This window comes from Hordeum vulgare, chromosome 1H (assembly GCF_904849725.1).
Source record: "Hordeum vulgare subsp. vulgare chromosome 1H, MorexV3_pseudomolecules_assembly, whole genome shotgun sequence".
NCBI classification, from domain to species: Eukaryota; Viridiplantae; Streptophyta; class Magnoliopsida; order Poales; family Poaceae; genus Hordeum; species Hordeum vulgare.
Genome location: NC_058518.1, coordinates 67,624,082 through 67,637,408, shown reverse-complemented (window position 1 = coordinate 67,637,408; position 13,327 = coordinate 67,624,082). Strand labels below are relative to the sequence as shown.

Sequence of the window (13,327 nt, the reverse complement as noted above, 5' to 3'; positions counted from 1 at the left end):
TAGAGTAATAAAAAATATTATGACTTACATTCATGAGTTGTTCATGTAACATACTTGCATGTGTAGAAAAATAGCTATTTAAAAATAAAAGATACAGTATATAGCAAAGAAAATGAAAGAAATTTTCCTTCGATCTCAGTATCAAAGGAAGAATGCAGGAATTCTATAATTCACTTGGACCTTTTTTTCATATTTCTATCGCATGAAGAACAAGATTAAGTTCCTTAGTGTTATATAGGGGCATGCTAATTATACCTTTCCATGTGGTTTGAGTTTGTTTTGGCTAGACATTTGTTAGGATACCGGTGTTTTTCCCTGTTCCTGTAAGCTAGGCATCCAAGTGTGCAAAATTCTTATGTTTTTTCAGTCCTTTGTTTTATACATGCATTTCTATTCAATTCTTCGTTTTTCCTTTCATGCATTTCTTTAGAACCATGTGAATCAAAGGTGGCCTTAGAAGGGGAAAAACATCATGCATTTATTTTGAAAACACTTGGAACCAAATGTTGAAAAACGATTAGATGCAACTGCAATGTTATAGATGGTCTGCGTCCGCCGACTGATCGAGTGAATGGATCAGTTGGGTCACGTCGCTCGTTCACACAAACGGCTTTCTTTCTTTCCTTCCACGTGTCACCTCTCTCGTACACCGACAAATTGTCATTGTTGATTTTGTGTTTCCTCTTGCGGCTCCACTATTGCTGCACATCCATCTTAATCTGCCAACTCCGCTCCCTCGTTGCTGTCCTCCCAACCTCGCGGATGGTGGTCCTTGGAGCTCACTGTATCACAACGGACACGACCACGATGCAGCTTAGATTCGAGATTTTCACCGTGCCAAGCCCGGGGAAGATGGTGGAACGAGGGTATCAGATTCGACGAGGCTTTGGCGAGTTGGATTCGTTGTCGACGAGCTCAATCAGTAAAGTTGATTCTAAAAATAAGGAAAATCATTCTGGTTAACCGACTGATCACGTGCAGCGGTGGGCGTAGCCATTGGATTCCATCTGATCCAACTGCATAGTTCACATCCGTTTTTGCTAGCCGTGACTAGCCATGTGATCTCATCTCGGACGTCTTATACAACAAGACTTATGTTACAAAAAATAAATCTGCAACAATACCTCTGTTATAAAAAATATCTGTAACAAGACCTCTGTTACGGAAAAAAATCGAAAATTGCAAAATGCTTCTCGCAACACGACTTGTGTTGGAAAAGTGTGAACGATGCTTAACCACAAGATCGTGTCAAATCTGATGGCTTTGTACTAGACGGATCTTTTAAAAAGATTCATCGACCCGACGCGTAGCACACTCTTAAAAATAAGGTTAGTGATTTGCATTTTTTTAAATTTATGTGTTTTCTTGACACGTTGCAAACTCGGGGTGAAACGTGTTGCAGTGACTTCATGGTGTCTACTTCAAACATTGTGTTTTTGTTATGCAGGGGATGAGACGTTTTGCAATGATTTTATGGTGTCTACTTCAAACATTGCGTTTTGAGTCAATTCCACTGCTGGTGTTACAAGTTGGCATGAATGTTCACTTTGATGCTATAAGTTGTGGGATACATCAAAGTAGTGAATTAACTTGGCTCGATTATGCATGTATGGTGGTTTTTTCAGTTTCATACCAACCAGACTAAGCAAGACGGCGTGGCCAGCGTGGCATGAGCTTTTACAAATAAGCCCGGCTTGGCTGTACAGGGTGGCGTTTTTTTTACGGTTCTGACATATTTCTCTTGCCTCGATTTCTCGTCTTATTTCTCTCCCCTCGATCATGTGAAGACCGTGACGGCGACGATCTGGAGGGTGTCGTTGACTAGCGGCATCGATGATGGAGCCCTGCCGGCAAGCTCCCGGCGAGACAGGCCCTGTATACGGTGAGCACGGCTTACACTTTCTCCATACACATCCCCTCGTCTCTCATAGGCAGCCATGTACATGTAGTGTGTACGGACCTGTATATGGTTCAATGACAATTAACATTAGATGGCGTGATGCTAAAAGTCTTGCAATGATATCTCCCTACAAAGTCATATGTAGTGCGCACAATCCATATGATTTCACAGTTTCACTTATCTAAACTTTTCGACAGTTGTTAACTGAAGATATGGACACTAGTTAATTGAATGTTTTTTACATTACGTAACTGAATTTATCGACACTTGTTAACTGATTTTTTTCGACGCTAGTTAATTAAAAAAATTAACACTTGTTAACTTGCGGCTTCGACAATGGAGCCCCGCCCGCTGCTCACGTGGACGAGGAGGAGCGGAGATAAGTCGTGTTCGACCTCGTCGTCGGGGTCGGTGGTGGCTGTTGCGTTCTTTGCCATTGTCGACATGTTCGGTGCGCGGCGGGCGATCAACTTCAGGGTGGTAGGCTGTTTTTTCTTTACATTTGTTAAGTGAATTTTTTCAACATTTGTTAACTGAAGATTTGCACAATTGTTAACTGAATATTTAAACAAGTTAACTGAATATGGGTGAACACACTATGTAGGTTGTGCTCTGTTCAGCTTTAACATGACTGGAAACTAGCTCTTTGCACTATATTTTTTGAACTGAATACTAATTATAATGGAGTGCTCATTGTTAACTGAATATGCTTGTGCATGTTTATCTGAAATATTTTGGCGCTACATGCATTGTAGGTGATTTTGATGGACTGTTCACTGTTGAGATTCATCACAAGGGATTTTCCTATGGAGCTGGCAGCAACATGACCTACGTGGACTATGAAATTGATTGGTTTGACAATTGTGATAGTGACTCTATACAGTTATGGATCTTGGACCTCTTCTAGAATCTGCTTTTGTTACAAATGCTAGAGATACCATACCTCCTCCCAGGGTTACAACTGCTATGGCAACATGCAGTGTTAGAAAAAGAGGAGTGACATAAGACATTCCTGAAGATGTTACGAAAGCAAGCTACCAGGCAACTCAAAATGCAAGAGGGAGAAAGAAGAGACCAACTAAAACAAGAAGGGGAAATGTCGTGGGAGTAGGCAGAGTGCCTGGGAGAGGAGTATGGAGAGGAAATGTGAGAGCGACTGGGATAGATAGTGGCAGAGGGACCGGGAGAGGTAACACTGGAGGAAGGACAGGACCAGGAGCTAGGTTGTGGAACATCATGTTTCCACCAGATGAACCAAGATCATATGTGCAAGCTGAAGAGTTCCCAGTGACACAAAATGCACGTCAAGAGGAGTGGCCTGATGATTTTCAGGCCTTATAGACCAAGCTGCATATCTAATTAGTTCATGAATGAACTGAAATGCAATCAAGTTCATGTATGTACTTTTGTAATCTACATTCTTATAACTAAATTACCTCTTTGCTTAAGATGAAACATGTCATGAGCTGAACATATGTTTTGCTTGGATGTTTAAATGAACATGTATGAGTTTGTTATATGCTTTTGAAGATGACCAGTGTTGGAATCTCTTAATGTGCACTATATGGTTTCTCTGAAATTGATTTTTTTCTGAAATTTTACTTCATTTAGTATTGACTCTTATTGTGCACTTTCTGATACAAACCTTGCTGTGGAGTTTCTCACAAAAATTATTCAAGATGCAACAGTTTTAGCAGTACGTGATGAAATGATCAAATGTATCACTTAATTTGTTTAGCAGCTATGCATATATATGTCATGTTCAGTGGTGTTTCACATCTGAATTTTAGACAGTTGTTAATTGGATTTTTCGACACTTGCTAACTGAATTTTTCGACACTTATTAACTAAAATTTTCGGCACTTGCTAACTGAAGATTTTGACCCTTGTTAACTGAAGGCGGTTTGGGTAAAAGCTCATGCCATGCTGGCTTGCTTAGTTAGTGCATGGTTCGTATCAAACTGAGAAAAGCACCGTACATGCACAATCAAGCCAAGTTTTTTCACCAATTTGATCTACTCCACAACTTGTAGCATTTTTTTTCGAGAAAACGCAAAAGAATTTGCGTTTCATTGCATTGAACAGGAAGAAGACATCGGGGGTACAACCTCGAGAAAGGAGGGACACACACACAGACACACACACACACACACACGACCGTCCTCACCAAGCGACTACAACTAGGTAAGGAGGTGCCCTCAGCTACAGACACACAACGATATTAGGCCTCGCCCTGCCGCCATTGCAAGACACCTCTAGGAACAATTGCAGCTCCAGGACTGCCCAGGCCAACGTACCTCACACCCATGTGCCTAGGATCGGCGGGTGAAAGGCAGGGCCTGATTGGAACTGGTGTAGCAATCGTTGGGGGAGGGCCGGCGCTGGCAAACAACCTGCTCCCTGTTCAGCCGTCTACGCCAACGGTGCATCACCAGCCACCATCTGCCGCATCAAGTACTCCGCTTGCAACCAAAGTAGCGCCCTCAAGAGGGTAACGACGTTGAGACGCCGCCACTGCCCGGTCCAGGAGGCCGGACCTAGGATTTCTCCCGATGCTTGAGGAGGAGGTCCGGTCAAGGGTCATGCCAACGCCTCCAAGGAGGTGACGGCACCCTCGGGCGTCGCCGTTGACAGCGCAGGCCGACGCTGCGCGGGGATTTCGCCCCGACCCATGAGCAAGGACCTCAGATGCAGATGCAGACCGGACATGACGAAGAACGTTGGAGAAGATGGAAGCACATGGATCGGGAAGCCTAGGAACGTCGATAGTCGCAGGTTTGGGCACCGGCCAGCGCAGCGCCAACAGGCCGGCCACCACCGGGAGCGCGTCCAGGAGGCGACAACGATCACCTGCACCGCGCCGGCCCGCAGCCTCCGCCGCCGGGATTCGCCGTGGCACATCATCGCAACAACCGTCAGGGTCACCGCGCGCGTGCACAACCCAGCGGCAACCACCGGCGGCGGCTGGGAGGGGTGGGAGGAGGGAGAAGGGTGGGTGGGGGCAGAGTGGTTGACTCGGGCCAAGGCGGGCCCGCACGGCCCAGATCTGGGCGCCCCCAGCTCTGCCGCTCGTTGCAGCGGCCGGCAACCGCCGTAGCAGCGCCTCCGCGCACACGCACCGCGCCATCTCGACCTCTCCTGCACGCGGACAGCTTTCCGGCGCGCCACCACACGCCCCAGCGCGCGAGCACGTTCCCACCGCTCCAGCGCGCGAGCATGCGAACAAGGGCCCCGCCACCGCCGTCCACCGACGAGGGCTTCGCCCACCAGCATCCTCCGGCGGCGGCGAGGGGAGGGAGGGGAAGGAGGGGGCTTGGGTGGCGGCTAGGGTTTCGCCGCCCGAGTCGCCCCAGGGAGCGACGCGGGGGCCGACGGGGGCTCAGTAACTCTCTTTTCTCATCCACCCACAACTTGTAGCATCAAAGTGAACATTCATGCTAACTTGTGACACCAGCAGTGTAAGTGACTCTTGCGTTTTTGTTATGCAAGTGTTTTTCCTATGATGTAAATGTTTGCTCCCATCCTAGGTACACACGACAATTTGCTGCGACCAAGTGACACCTTAGTGATTGCTCATATGTTGCCAAACAGTTTTTTTTTCTGGTAATATGCAGTTCATACTTTAAACACATGAATTTCAAATGAATTCTACTCCCTCCGTCCCGTAATACAATAACATTTTTAACACTACATGTTCTTATATTATGGGACGTAGGGAGTACAAAGGAAAAAAATGCATTAAAACACACTACAGATTAATGGAATTGGAGAGATGGGCCAAACTCCAAAGCATCGGTAACCAGGAAAGCTTCTACTTGACATGCTAGAAACGAGGCACTAGTTAATTTCTAATTTCTTGAAAGACAGGACAGCAAACATGTTGTGCAATTCAAGAAACATCGGTCGCAACTCCGTTTTTACTCGGGCTACTAAATTACTGCATACATTATTACAAATTCCGCACAAAAAACCTGGGGGTTTCAATAGCGAGCAGGGTCCAAATAATGTGTTATCAGAAATAGCAGTGTTCAATAGTTCAATACTACAGCTGGATGACAGACTACAAGCAACAAGAACATACTTTAAAGTCAATTAATCAACTCCGTGTTACAACATTAGATAGTGTACAGTGGGCTCTCAGAACCTCCCTCAGGACCACCAGCTTGAAAAAACAAATTGAGGAACACCATCAGTAAGGTCAGTAACAGTCCCTTGTCGCGAATGCCGCTCGAAGCTTCAGTTTTTGGTTATACTTGTTGAACAGCTGAACTGGATCTACCCAATTGCAGGTAACCAGAGCAGAGTTTGAGCTTAACAGGAGACTAGCCTGCCGCAACGACTTAGCATGCGGTTCTATCGTCTCCGGGAGATGTAAGCGTGACAGATAATATAACTCTGTACAGAATGCCATGTTTGAAGGTGTGCCCTTGGAATGAGTAACCCTTCCTGATCCAGTGACAAGGATTTTCTGACATTGGAAGAGAAGTCTACCAGTGCCCGTTGCGGCCATCCACGGTTGCAGGTAGTTTATTTCCTGTATATGGCTTTGGTGGCCCAGCTTGGCTCACGTCGATCCTTTCAGCTTCACCTGTTTCGCTCTTGCAGGTGTTATTTCTTCTAGGGTATGAGCTGCCTGAAGGAACGCCGTTTGGAACAATTCCTTGGCCTGTGATAACCCTTCGCTGTTCATATTGCTCAGTACCAGATGTTGAACAGTTACCATAACGAAGTGCCGAACCAACCACTTTACCAGGTCTTGCGACAGCAGCACCTGTATGATGAAGTGATGTATCAAGTTAGTCTTGAGTTAGAGGCCCGATAGATACAGTTAGTGATACAGTCATGCAGGCTTGTTTGCAGATTCAAAAGTAAGTATTGGATGGCCCAGGTGCTTACCTTGAGGAACTCTGTTTGCACCAACTGAAGCAGTATCTCTGCGTGGCTTTTGTGTATTATCTCTGATTATACACCTGGAAAGGTCATCGGTAATGTTGGCTGCACCCTGTGGTCGGCTATCTGAACCCTGTGGTCGGTTATCCGAAAAGATAACACTAGGCCTGTTAACAGAAAAAAAATAGATAGTCAAGAACCAGACGTCCAATTTGTGGCTAGAAGTGACATCAGTCCATCCATACCAGGTCAAAGCAAAGTCAATATCTTACCTTGGTAATGAATTATGTTGCCTCTCAGGCGGTGCTGCTGTTGATCCCTTTGCATAATGCTCTTCAAGGAATGTGAATTGTTTTTTGAAATGATCTACTGCACTGAAATCCAAATAGAGCAAACGATGTTAGTTCGATGAATTGGTCAGTATCTTATGCAGTGCCTGACTGACTCCAAGCAACACACAGAATAGGTATGCACTACCTAATCAACAATAAACATAAAACAAATTTTGCAAGCTTTATTTATCAATATCACCGTCACCAAAAGAGTAGGAAAATAACCATAATAGTGTCTGTATAAACACTTAATATTTATTCATGAACCTGCACAGACATTAATGGTACATTTTTTTTTAGAAATTCAGACAAAACTAGACTGGCTGGCAAAAATAATGTCACAACATTGTCTCAGGAATTAAACTAGTGAAGAATGTTAAAGTAATGATGAAAGAGAAGTTCTCACCTTGGGTACATGAAACCAGTTGGCTCAGCCCCCTCAAGGAATTCCCTCAGCATGTTTGGATGATATTCCAGAATTTCTCTGTATATGAGTTCCCTTATGTCGTCCTTCGTAATTCTTCGCCTCTCAAACTCGAATTCAAGCTTAGTGATGGGCTGTGCAGAAGGCTCCCTATCCACACTAGCTATGTTCTTGAAATAAAGATCAGCAAGAGCCTGTCAACATGCCTAATACATTAGCTAGTGGTATTCAAGGTTATAAGTAAAGAAGAAACACAGGGAAAATTGTCGGCAGGCATGGTACTAAAACAAACTACCTCTTCAGCACTTGGCCGGTCTTTTGGATCAAATGCTAGCATTCTCTCCAACAAATTTAATGCAAGTGGATCTGCATTCGGAAACTTCTGCGTAAACGGTACAGGCTTTTTCCGCCTCATGCTGCTCAAGTAGCGCCTGGCCTTCTCATTTCGAATCTGTAGGATAGCTACAAACATCAGAGGATTACATTGGAAACAACACGTTGTTTTATGCCAACCACAGTACCATACTGACCCTAGCAATTGTTTCTGGAGAAGGCGTTCCCAGGAGGTCTGTGATTATGTCAAGTTGATGCACCACATTTTTCCCAGGAAAAAGAGGTTTGCCAGTTAGAAGTTCCGCAAATATACATCCAATACTCCATATATCTATTGCTGGTGTGTACTGCAAGGTATTGAAGAACATAATGTTATACAGCGCTCAAGATATTCCAGAACATGTTTAGCTGGATTAATCAAACCTAGACATAAGAGTACTTGAGTTACAACTAGAGATGCCCTTGTTTCTTTGACAGCTTAATTACGAAAAGAAATACAGAAAACAAGATTATTCATCAATGACATTGAAGCACTATGATTACCATGAACACAAGAACAATATGCACATTAAAAATTATTTGATCCGTTAGAGGGTGGAAGACAAAAAAAAACCATGAACTGTGCCCGATGTTGGAATGTGTTCTTAAACATTTAATATTAAACCATGCTGCCTGATTGGCATTGTTTTGCATAGCTAATATATATTTGAACATAACCTGTTAGGAAATACTCCCTTCGTCACAAAATAAGTGTCTTAAGCTTAGTACAAATTTGTACAGTACTTAAGATAGGACAAAGTTTAGACAGTAATTTTGGGACAGAGGGAGTAGGAAAAGAACTACTAAGGAAATGCCAGGGGGAGATTACTTTGCTTTGTGGTCACATAGGACAAAGCCTTAAACAGTAAACAAAGTAAATCAGATTATTGGAATAATGACGGGGAAAATAATGACAAATGCTGTTGATACCACGATTCATATGAAATTTAACATATACAGACCTTGGAGAAAAAAGATCCACATAGTTCAGGTGCTCGGTACCACCTTGTTGCGATATAATCCTAAAAACAGGATAAGAAATTAGCTGCTGTTGTCGATATTGAGTAACTAAAAGAAATGGGCAGCATGGTAGGGGGAATTGTAATACCGTCCAAAATATGGCAGTTGGAGTATCACTTATAGCTACCCTTGCAAGACCAAAGTCACATATTTTGAGCTTACAATCAGCATTAGCCAAGATATTCTTTGGTTTGAGATCGCGATGAAATACATTTGCTGCAAGAAGCTATTGGAAGATGCATCAGCCAAAATGATTTTTTTCTAAGTCTTATTTTATATTATTGCCAATCGACTCCTAATGCCACATTTGTATCTGTAGCAAAAGTACTTATACTCATTTGTTTAAATAATGTGAACAATAGGGATGCCAAAAAAAAGAACTGAAAAATACCTACTTGATCACAAATAGGTTATTTATATTTTAAAAGTTTAAACAGAAGTTTCTCTAGCCTCAAACATGCTTCACAAGTTAAGTATGCCTATCTAGTTGCTGTCTTTTGGCACAAAGAACAGCACCAATAGCATCCTCACTAGGACCACAGTTCTGTTGTAGCATCACAAGAAGCTTGGGAGCTACTGTAAATGATTAGCAGTAACTTTTCATCACAGCATTCACCAGTTACTAGGTGATTAAAAATTAAAAATAGAAGTATAGAACACACAACTCAGGCAAGTTTGCACAAGTTCAAGAAATTCACATGAAAGATCTGGATTTCCAAAGAATTCTCTGAGCACTATAGCAAACTGTGTGACCTGTATCAAAGTACTACACAGGTCCATATTTGTTCTCTTGACTATAAAGTTTGTGGAACATACTATAAGGTTTTAAAGCTTTTCACAAATGCCAACATGACCAATACATCGTCGTTAGCTACTGACATGTGTATAGTTTCGAATTTGACATGGTATTGTTATCCACTGACATGTGTATCACTTGTAAACACATTGACCATTCATGGCTGCTGCAGTTATTAGTAAAAATTGAGAGCCTGACATCCAGCTGTTGAAACATGCAAAAGAACCATCTTTGATGTGAAAATAAATCAGTTACCTGTATGTATGTATTTCAATCCCCGGAGCAACTGATACAAGAAAAACTGATAATGTTCCGGAGTCAAGTCATCATTTGCCTTTATAACTTGGTGCAAATCAGATTCCATGAGTTCAAAAACAACGTATATATCCTTGAACTCTCTCCTCGACGGAGGAAGTAGAATATGTTTAATTTCCACAATATCGGGATGTCTTAGGAGCCTAAGCAACTTGATCTCGCGGAGTATCCGTGTGGCATCAGACACATGCTCAAAGATGTCATTGATCTTCTTGATAGCAACTTTCTCACCCGTGTGAGTATCCAAAGCAGAGCAGACCACGCCATAACTCCCCTTTCCTATAACCTCTTCTATCTTGTATCTGTTCCCCTCACCATACTCGGTAAAAAAGTCCATTTGAGATGTCTGTGTCACAAAAAACAGAATATGGGTCAGCTTGAGCACTGATGATTTGTGTTCTTTAGTATGATATGGTGAGATGGTGACACTCAAAATAGATATTAGAGTCATAATTTGGCAAGCGACGAGGACTATGTACAAAAGGACACTAGCCAAATAGTAAGCCAAAATGACCACATGGGAAATCAAGTTCCATGGAGAGATCATACATCGCAAACTATAGCATGATCGAAACATAAAGTAACAAATTTTATCTGAAAAGTTGCTTGGAAGCAAATTAACAGCACTAGAACCACATGATGCAGCGAGGACGTCTAGGGGGCATTCCTTTCGTTCCCGAAAACAAGATGAAACTTTTTGCCCAACCGATGGAATTGTTGGGATGGCATGAAGCATGCGTACTGCCGCACAGAGAGGTGGGTAAAGATATGAAGACGACAGCATAACTACTCAAGTCAAGGCCTTAAACAAAGTTTGGCTCATATAGCTCGAACTGAGAGGGTTGAACAGTAGCACCATTACTGCCGGGCATCAGTTTACAAGAGGAACCGGCGAGGCCTGCAAAACCAAGCAGCCGGCGCCAGTTCTTTCCACCAAAAAGCACTCCAAATCTCTCGTAATAAAGCAACCGAAACTCCAAATCGAGTAGATCCGTCTAGCCGCCGGGTTCTACAGCGGGGAACAAGCCTGCGGCCAGGACAGCGCGGCTTCGCGGTTCGGCGAGCAAAAGCTCCGGACTGACCAAGATCCCGAGCCAAGAAGACCACCAATCCACTCCAAGAAAAGAAAGAACGCTGCTACTAACTCCCGGCACGGCGCTGGAGCGTGGGGGCCGGCGGCAGGGGCACTCGGCGGAACGGAGAGGGGGGCACGGCGTGCTTCCTCCGCGCCTGCCGCGCCCTCCCGGCAGATCTCTCCCGGGAGGAGAGGGGATCTTTCGCGCGAGAAAGGCGAGATCTTCGAGCACGCCCGATCCAGCAAGAAAGGGGGGAGGAGGAGGAGGAGAGCGGGGGCGTGGGGATGGGGGAAGGGAGCTCACTCGCTCACTCGCGCGCGCGACGAGGGGGAGGGGGCCGCGGCCGAGGGAAGGAGTCCTCGTCCAGCTGCGCTGCGCTGCGATCCAAGGCGAAGCTCGAGGACAGAGGGGAGGGGAGGGGGGCGGTGGTAGCTGGGCAGTCAGGAGAGAGAAGGCCTCCGCTTTCAGAATTTATATCCCGGGGTGTGTTAATTTCCTGACTAGATTTCCGGGTGGTTTGCTTCTGTTTATCTGCTTATCATATTTATTTTATTTTTATAAAAAGGGGGAAACGAAATCGCTTGGCCTCGTTTGGTTTGGAGGCGCGGCCCACTCGGATGGGGAGAGGCGGCCGTCAGGACGGTTCCCCTTTCCCGTTTCGCGTGCCGTTTGGCTGGCGAGGATGGAGGAGAAGCCCCGGGTATTATTATTTTTGTTGATTGATGACGACGGCTCGTTCGCACGGTTTGTTACTTTTGTTATTAGGTTGGAGGATGACGTGTCTTTGGCTTTCTGGTGAGGAGGAGGAGGTGTGATTAGGGGGCTGTGTGGATGGCAATTGGGGAAGTGAGATTGGGGTCGTGTGTGTGATTGAGCTTCTTGTCTTACTCGCTTTGCCCACCGTATCAAGTAAAGTGGATCGTTTATAGGTTGTTGTTAAGGCACGATTCGATGATTGATCCGTTCTCCGTTTTGTGTTCTGTTATTGCTGTTTGTGGTTGATTGATGGTGCGTTTACATAAAGCCGTCGCCAAACCAAAAAAAAGAGAAATACACGTGCTGGTGAGTCGGACGTGGTTTTGAAGAGTTAACCAGAAGGAAAATAGCCACTGCCTTCTAATTTTGTAGTGCAAATAAGTTCAAAATTTCCTAGATTGCTCCACGGAACATGGTTACTGGTTCTTTTTTGTTAAATATCAGATTTTAAACAAGTCATTCGGGGATTTATCGAGTACTGTACAAGCTAGTGAATAGTTAAATATCTCTAAAAAAGTTACGATGCCAAACCTTCCTTAATACATAAATTAGACAAAAGAAACAACGAGACAGATAAGATAAAGACAATCATTCTATACTTTCATGGTGCACATGTACTTCTTGTATATGATAGGACGAAGACCATGGCTTGTAAGGTTATTATGATAACGAACCATACTCCCATCATCATGATCGAAATACAATACATATCTGCATGCAAGCCATTCTCAATTGAACTTACCTAGTACGAGCATGAAAAACTAGAGTTAGAAAACTGAAGTGTCTTCAAATCCATCTGATGTAGACTTATAATCATCCGGCAGCGAACGGGCTGGACGACGATGTGGTGCCATCCTCGGGAACTCGGTGTGTGTGTGTGGGGTGGGGGAGGCGTGGCGGGCTTCCTGTTAGTATGTTGTGTCGCCTTCTTTTGGCGACTAGGGCTCGTAGAGGCTGGCCCAAATGAGGAGACATTGTGTGAGTTGGCTCGTGAGTCATGACCACGCACGAATCTGTGTTTGGGCTAAGGAAGTTGACACTTTTCTGGGTTCAAGCAATTTCTAGCAGGTTGGGAGTAGCAGTAAAAAGAACTAACTTTCGAGGGCAGGCTTGAGCCTACTAAAACTCGACTAGTAGATTTGTCGATGTAAAAAAGTAAGAGTTCTAGCTTGGGGTCAAGAAAAAAGTACCCAAAAGAGTTTTTTTTAAACACCCCATATATTGATTAAATAAACAAAAGGTTATTACAATCATTCATTACAACATACACCACGCAGGGCGGAACAGAGTTGACCATCAACCCGTCGGACCTACTACTAAAACTAACTTAGCAATATGAGGTGTCACCTCATTGACACGCCGATTTATTTTTGAGCAACTTAAATTTTGGAACATCTTGGCAATACTCAAAGCCTCTTTCTTTAGGTCAACGAGAGGGGATCTATG

At 44.1% G+C, this 13,327-nt stretch overlaps 2 protein-coding genes across 3 annotated transcripts; both read right to left on the bottom strand.

Annotated features, from left to right (window-relative positions):
- Positions 1-4,461: 4,461 nt before the first annotated feature.
- On the bottom strand, positions 4,462-5,236 carry LOC123424480. Its single transcript, XM_045108101.1, has one exon. The coding sequence runs from the start codon at positions 5,171-5,173 to the stop codon at positions 4,481-4,483; it is 693 nt and encodes a 230-aa protein (XP_044964036.1). The 5' UTR covers positions 5,174-5,236; the 3' UTR covers positions 4,462-4,480.
- A 563-nt stretch (positions 5,237-5,799) lies between these two features.
- Positions 5,800-11,585, bottom strand: LOC123424461 (mitogen-activated protein kinase 14). 2 transcript variants are annotated; one of them, XM_045108090.1, is made up of 10 exons: positions 11,429-11,585; positions 9,990-10,395; positions 9,027-9,154; positions 8,881-8,940; positions 8,077-8,226; positions 7,842-7,997; positions 7,529-7,740; positions 7,063-7,164; positions 6,797-6,957; positions 5,800-6,671 (listed from the first exon to the last, which is right to left on the bottom strand). In XM_045108090.1, exons 2-10 carry the CDS (start codon positions 10,384-10,386, stop codon positions 6,388-6,390), a joined length of 1,650 nt encoding a protein of 549 aa, XP_044964025.1. In that variant the 5' UTR covers positions 10,387-10,395; positions 11,429-11,585; the 3' UTR covers positions 5,800-6,387. The 2 variants fall into 2 exon arrangements, with proteins under 2 accessions (XP_044964025.1, XP_044964018.1); XM_045108083.1 differs by lacking the exon at positions 11,429-11,585 and adding an exon at positions 10,912-11,085.
- Between the last annotated feature and the right edge of the window lie 1,742 nt (positions 11,586-13,327).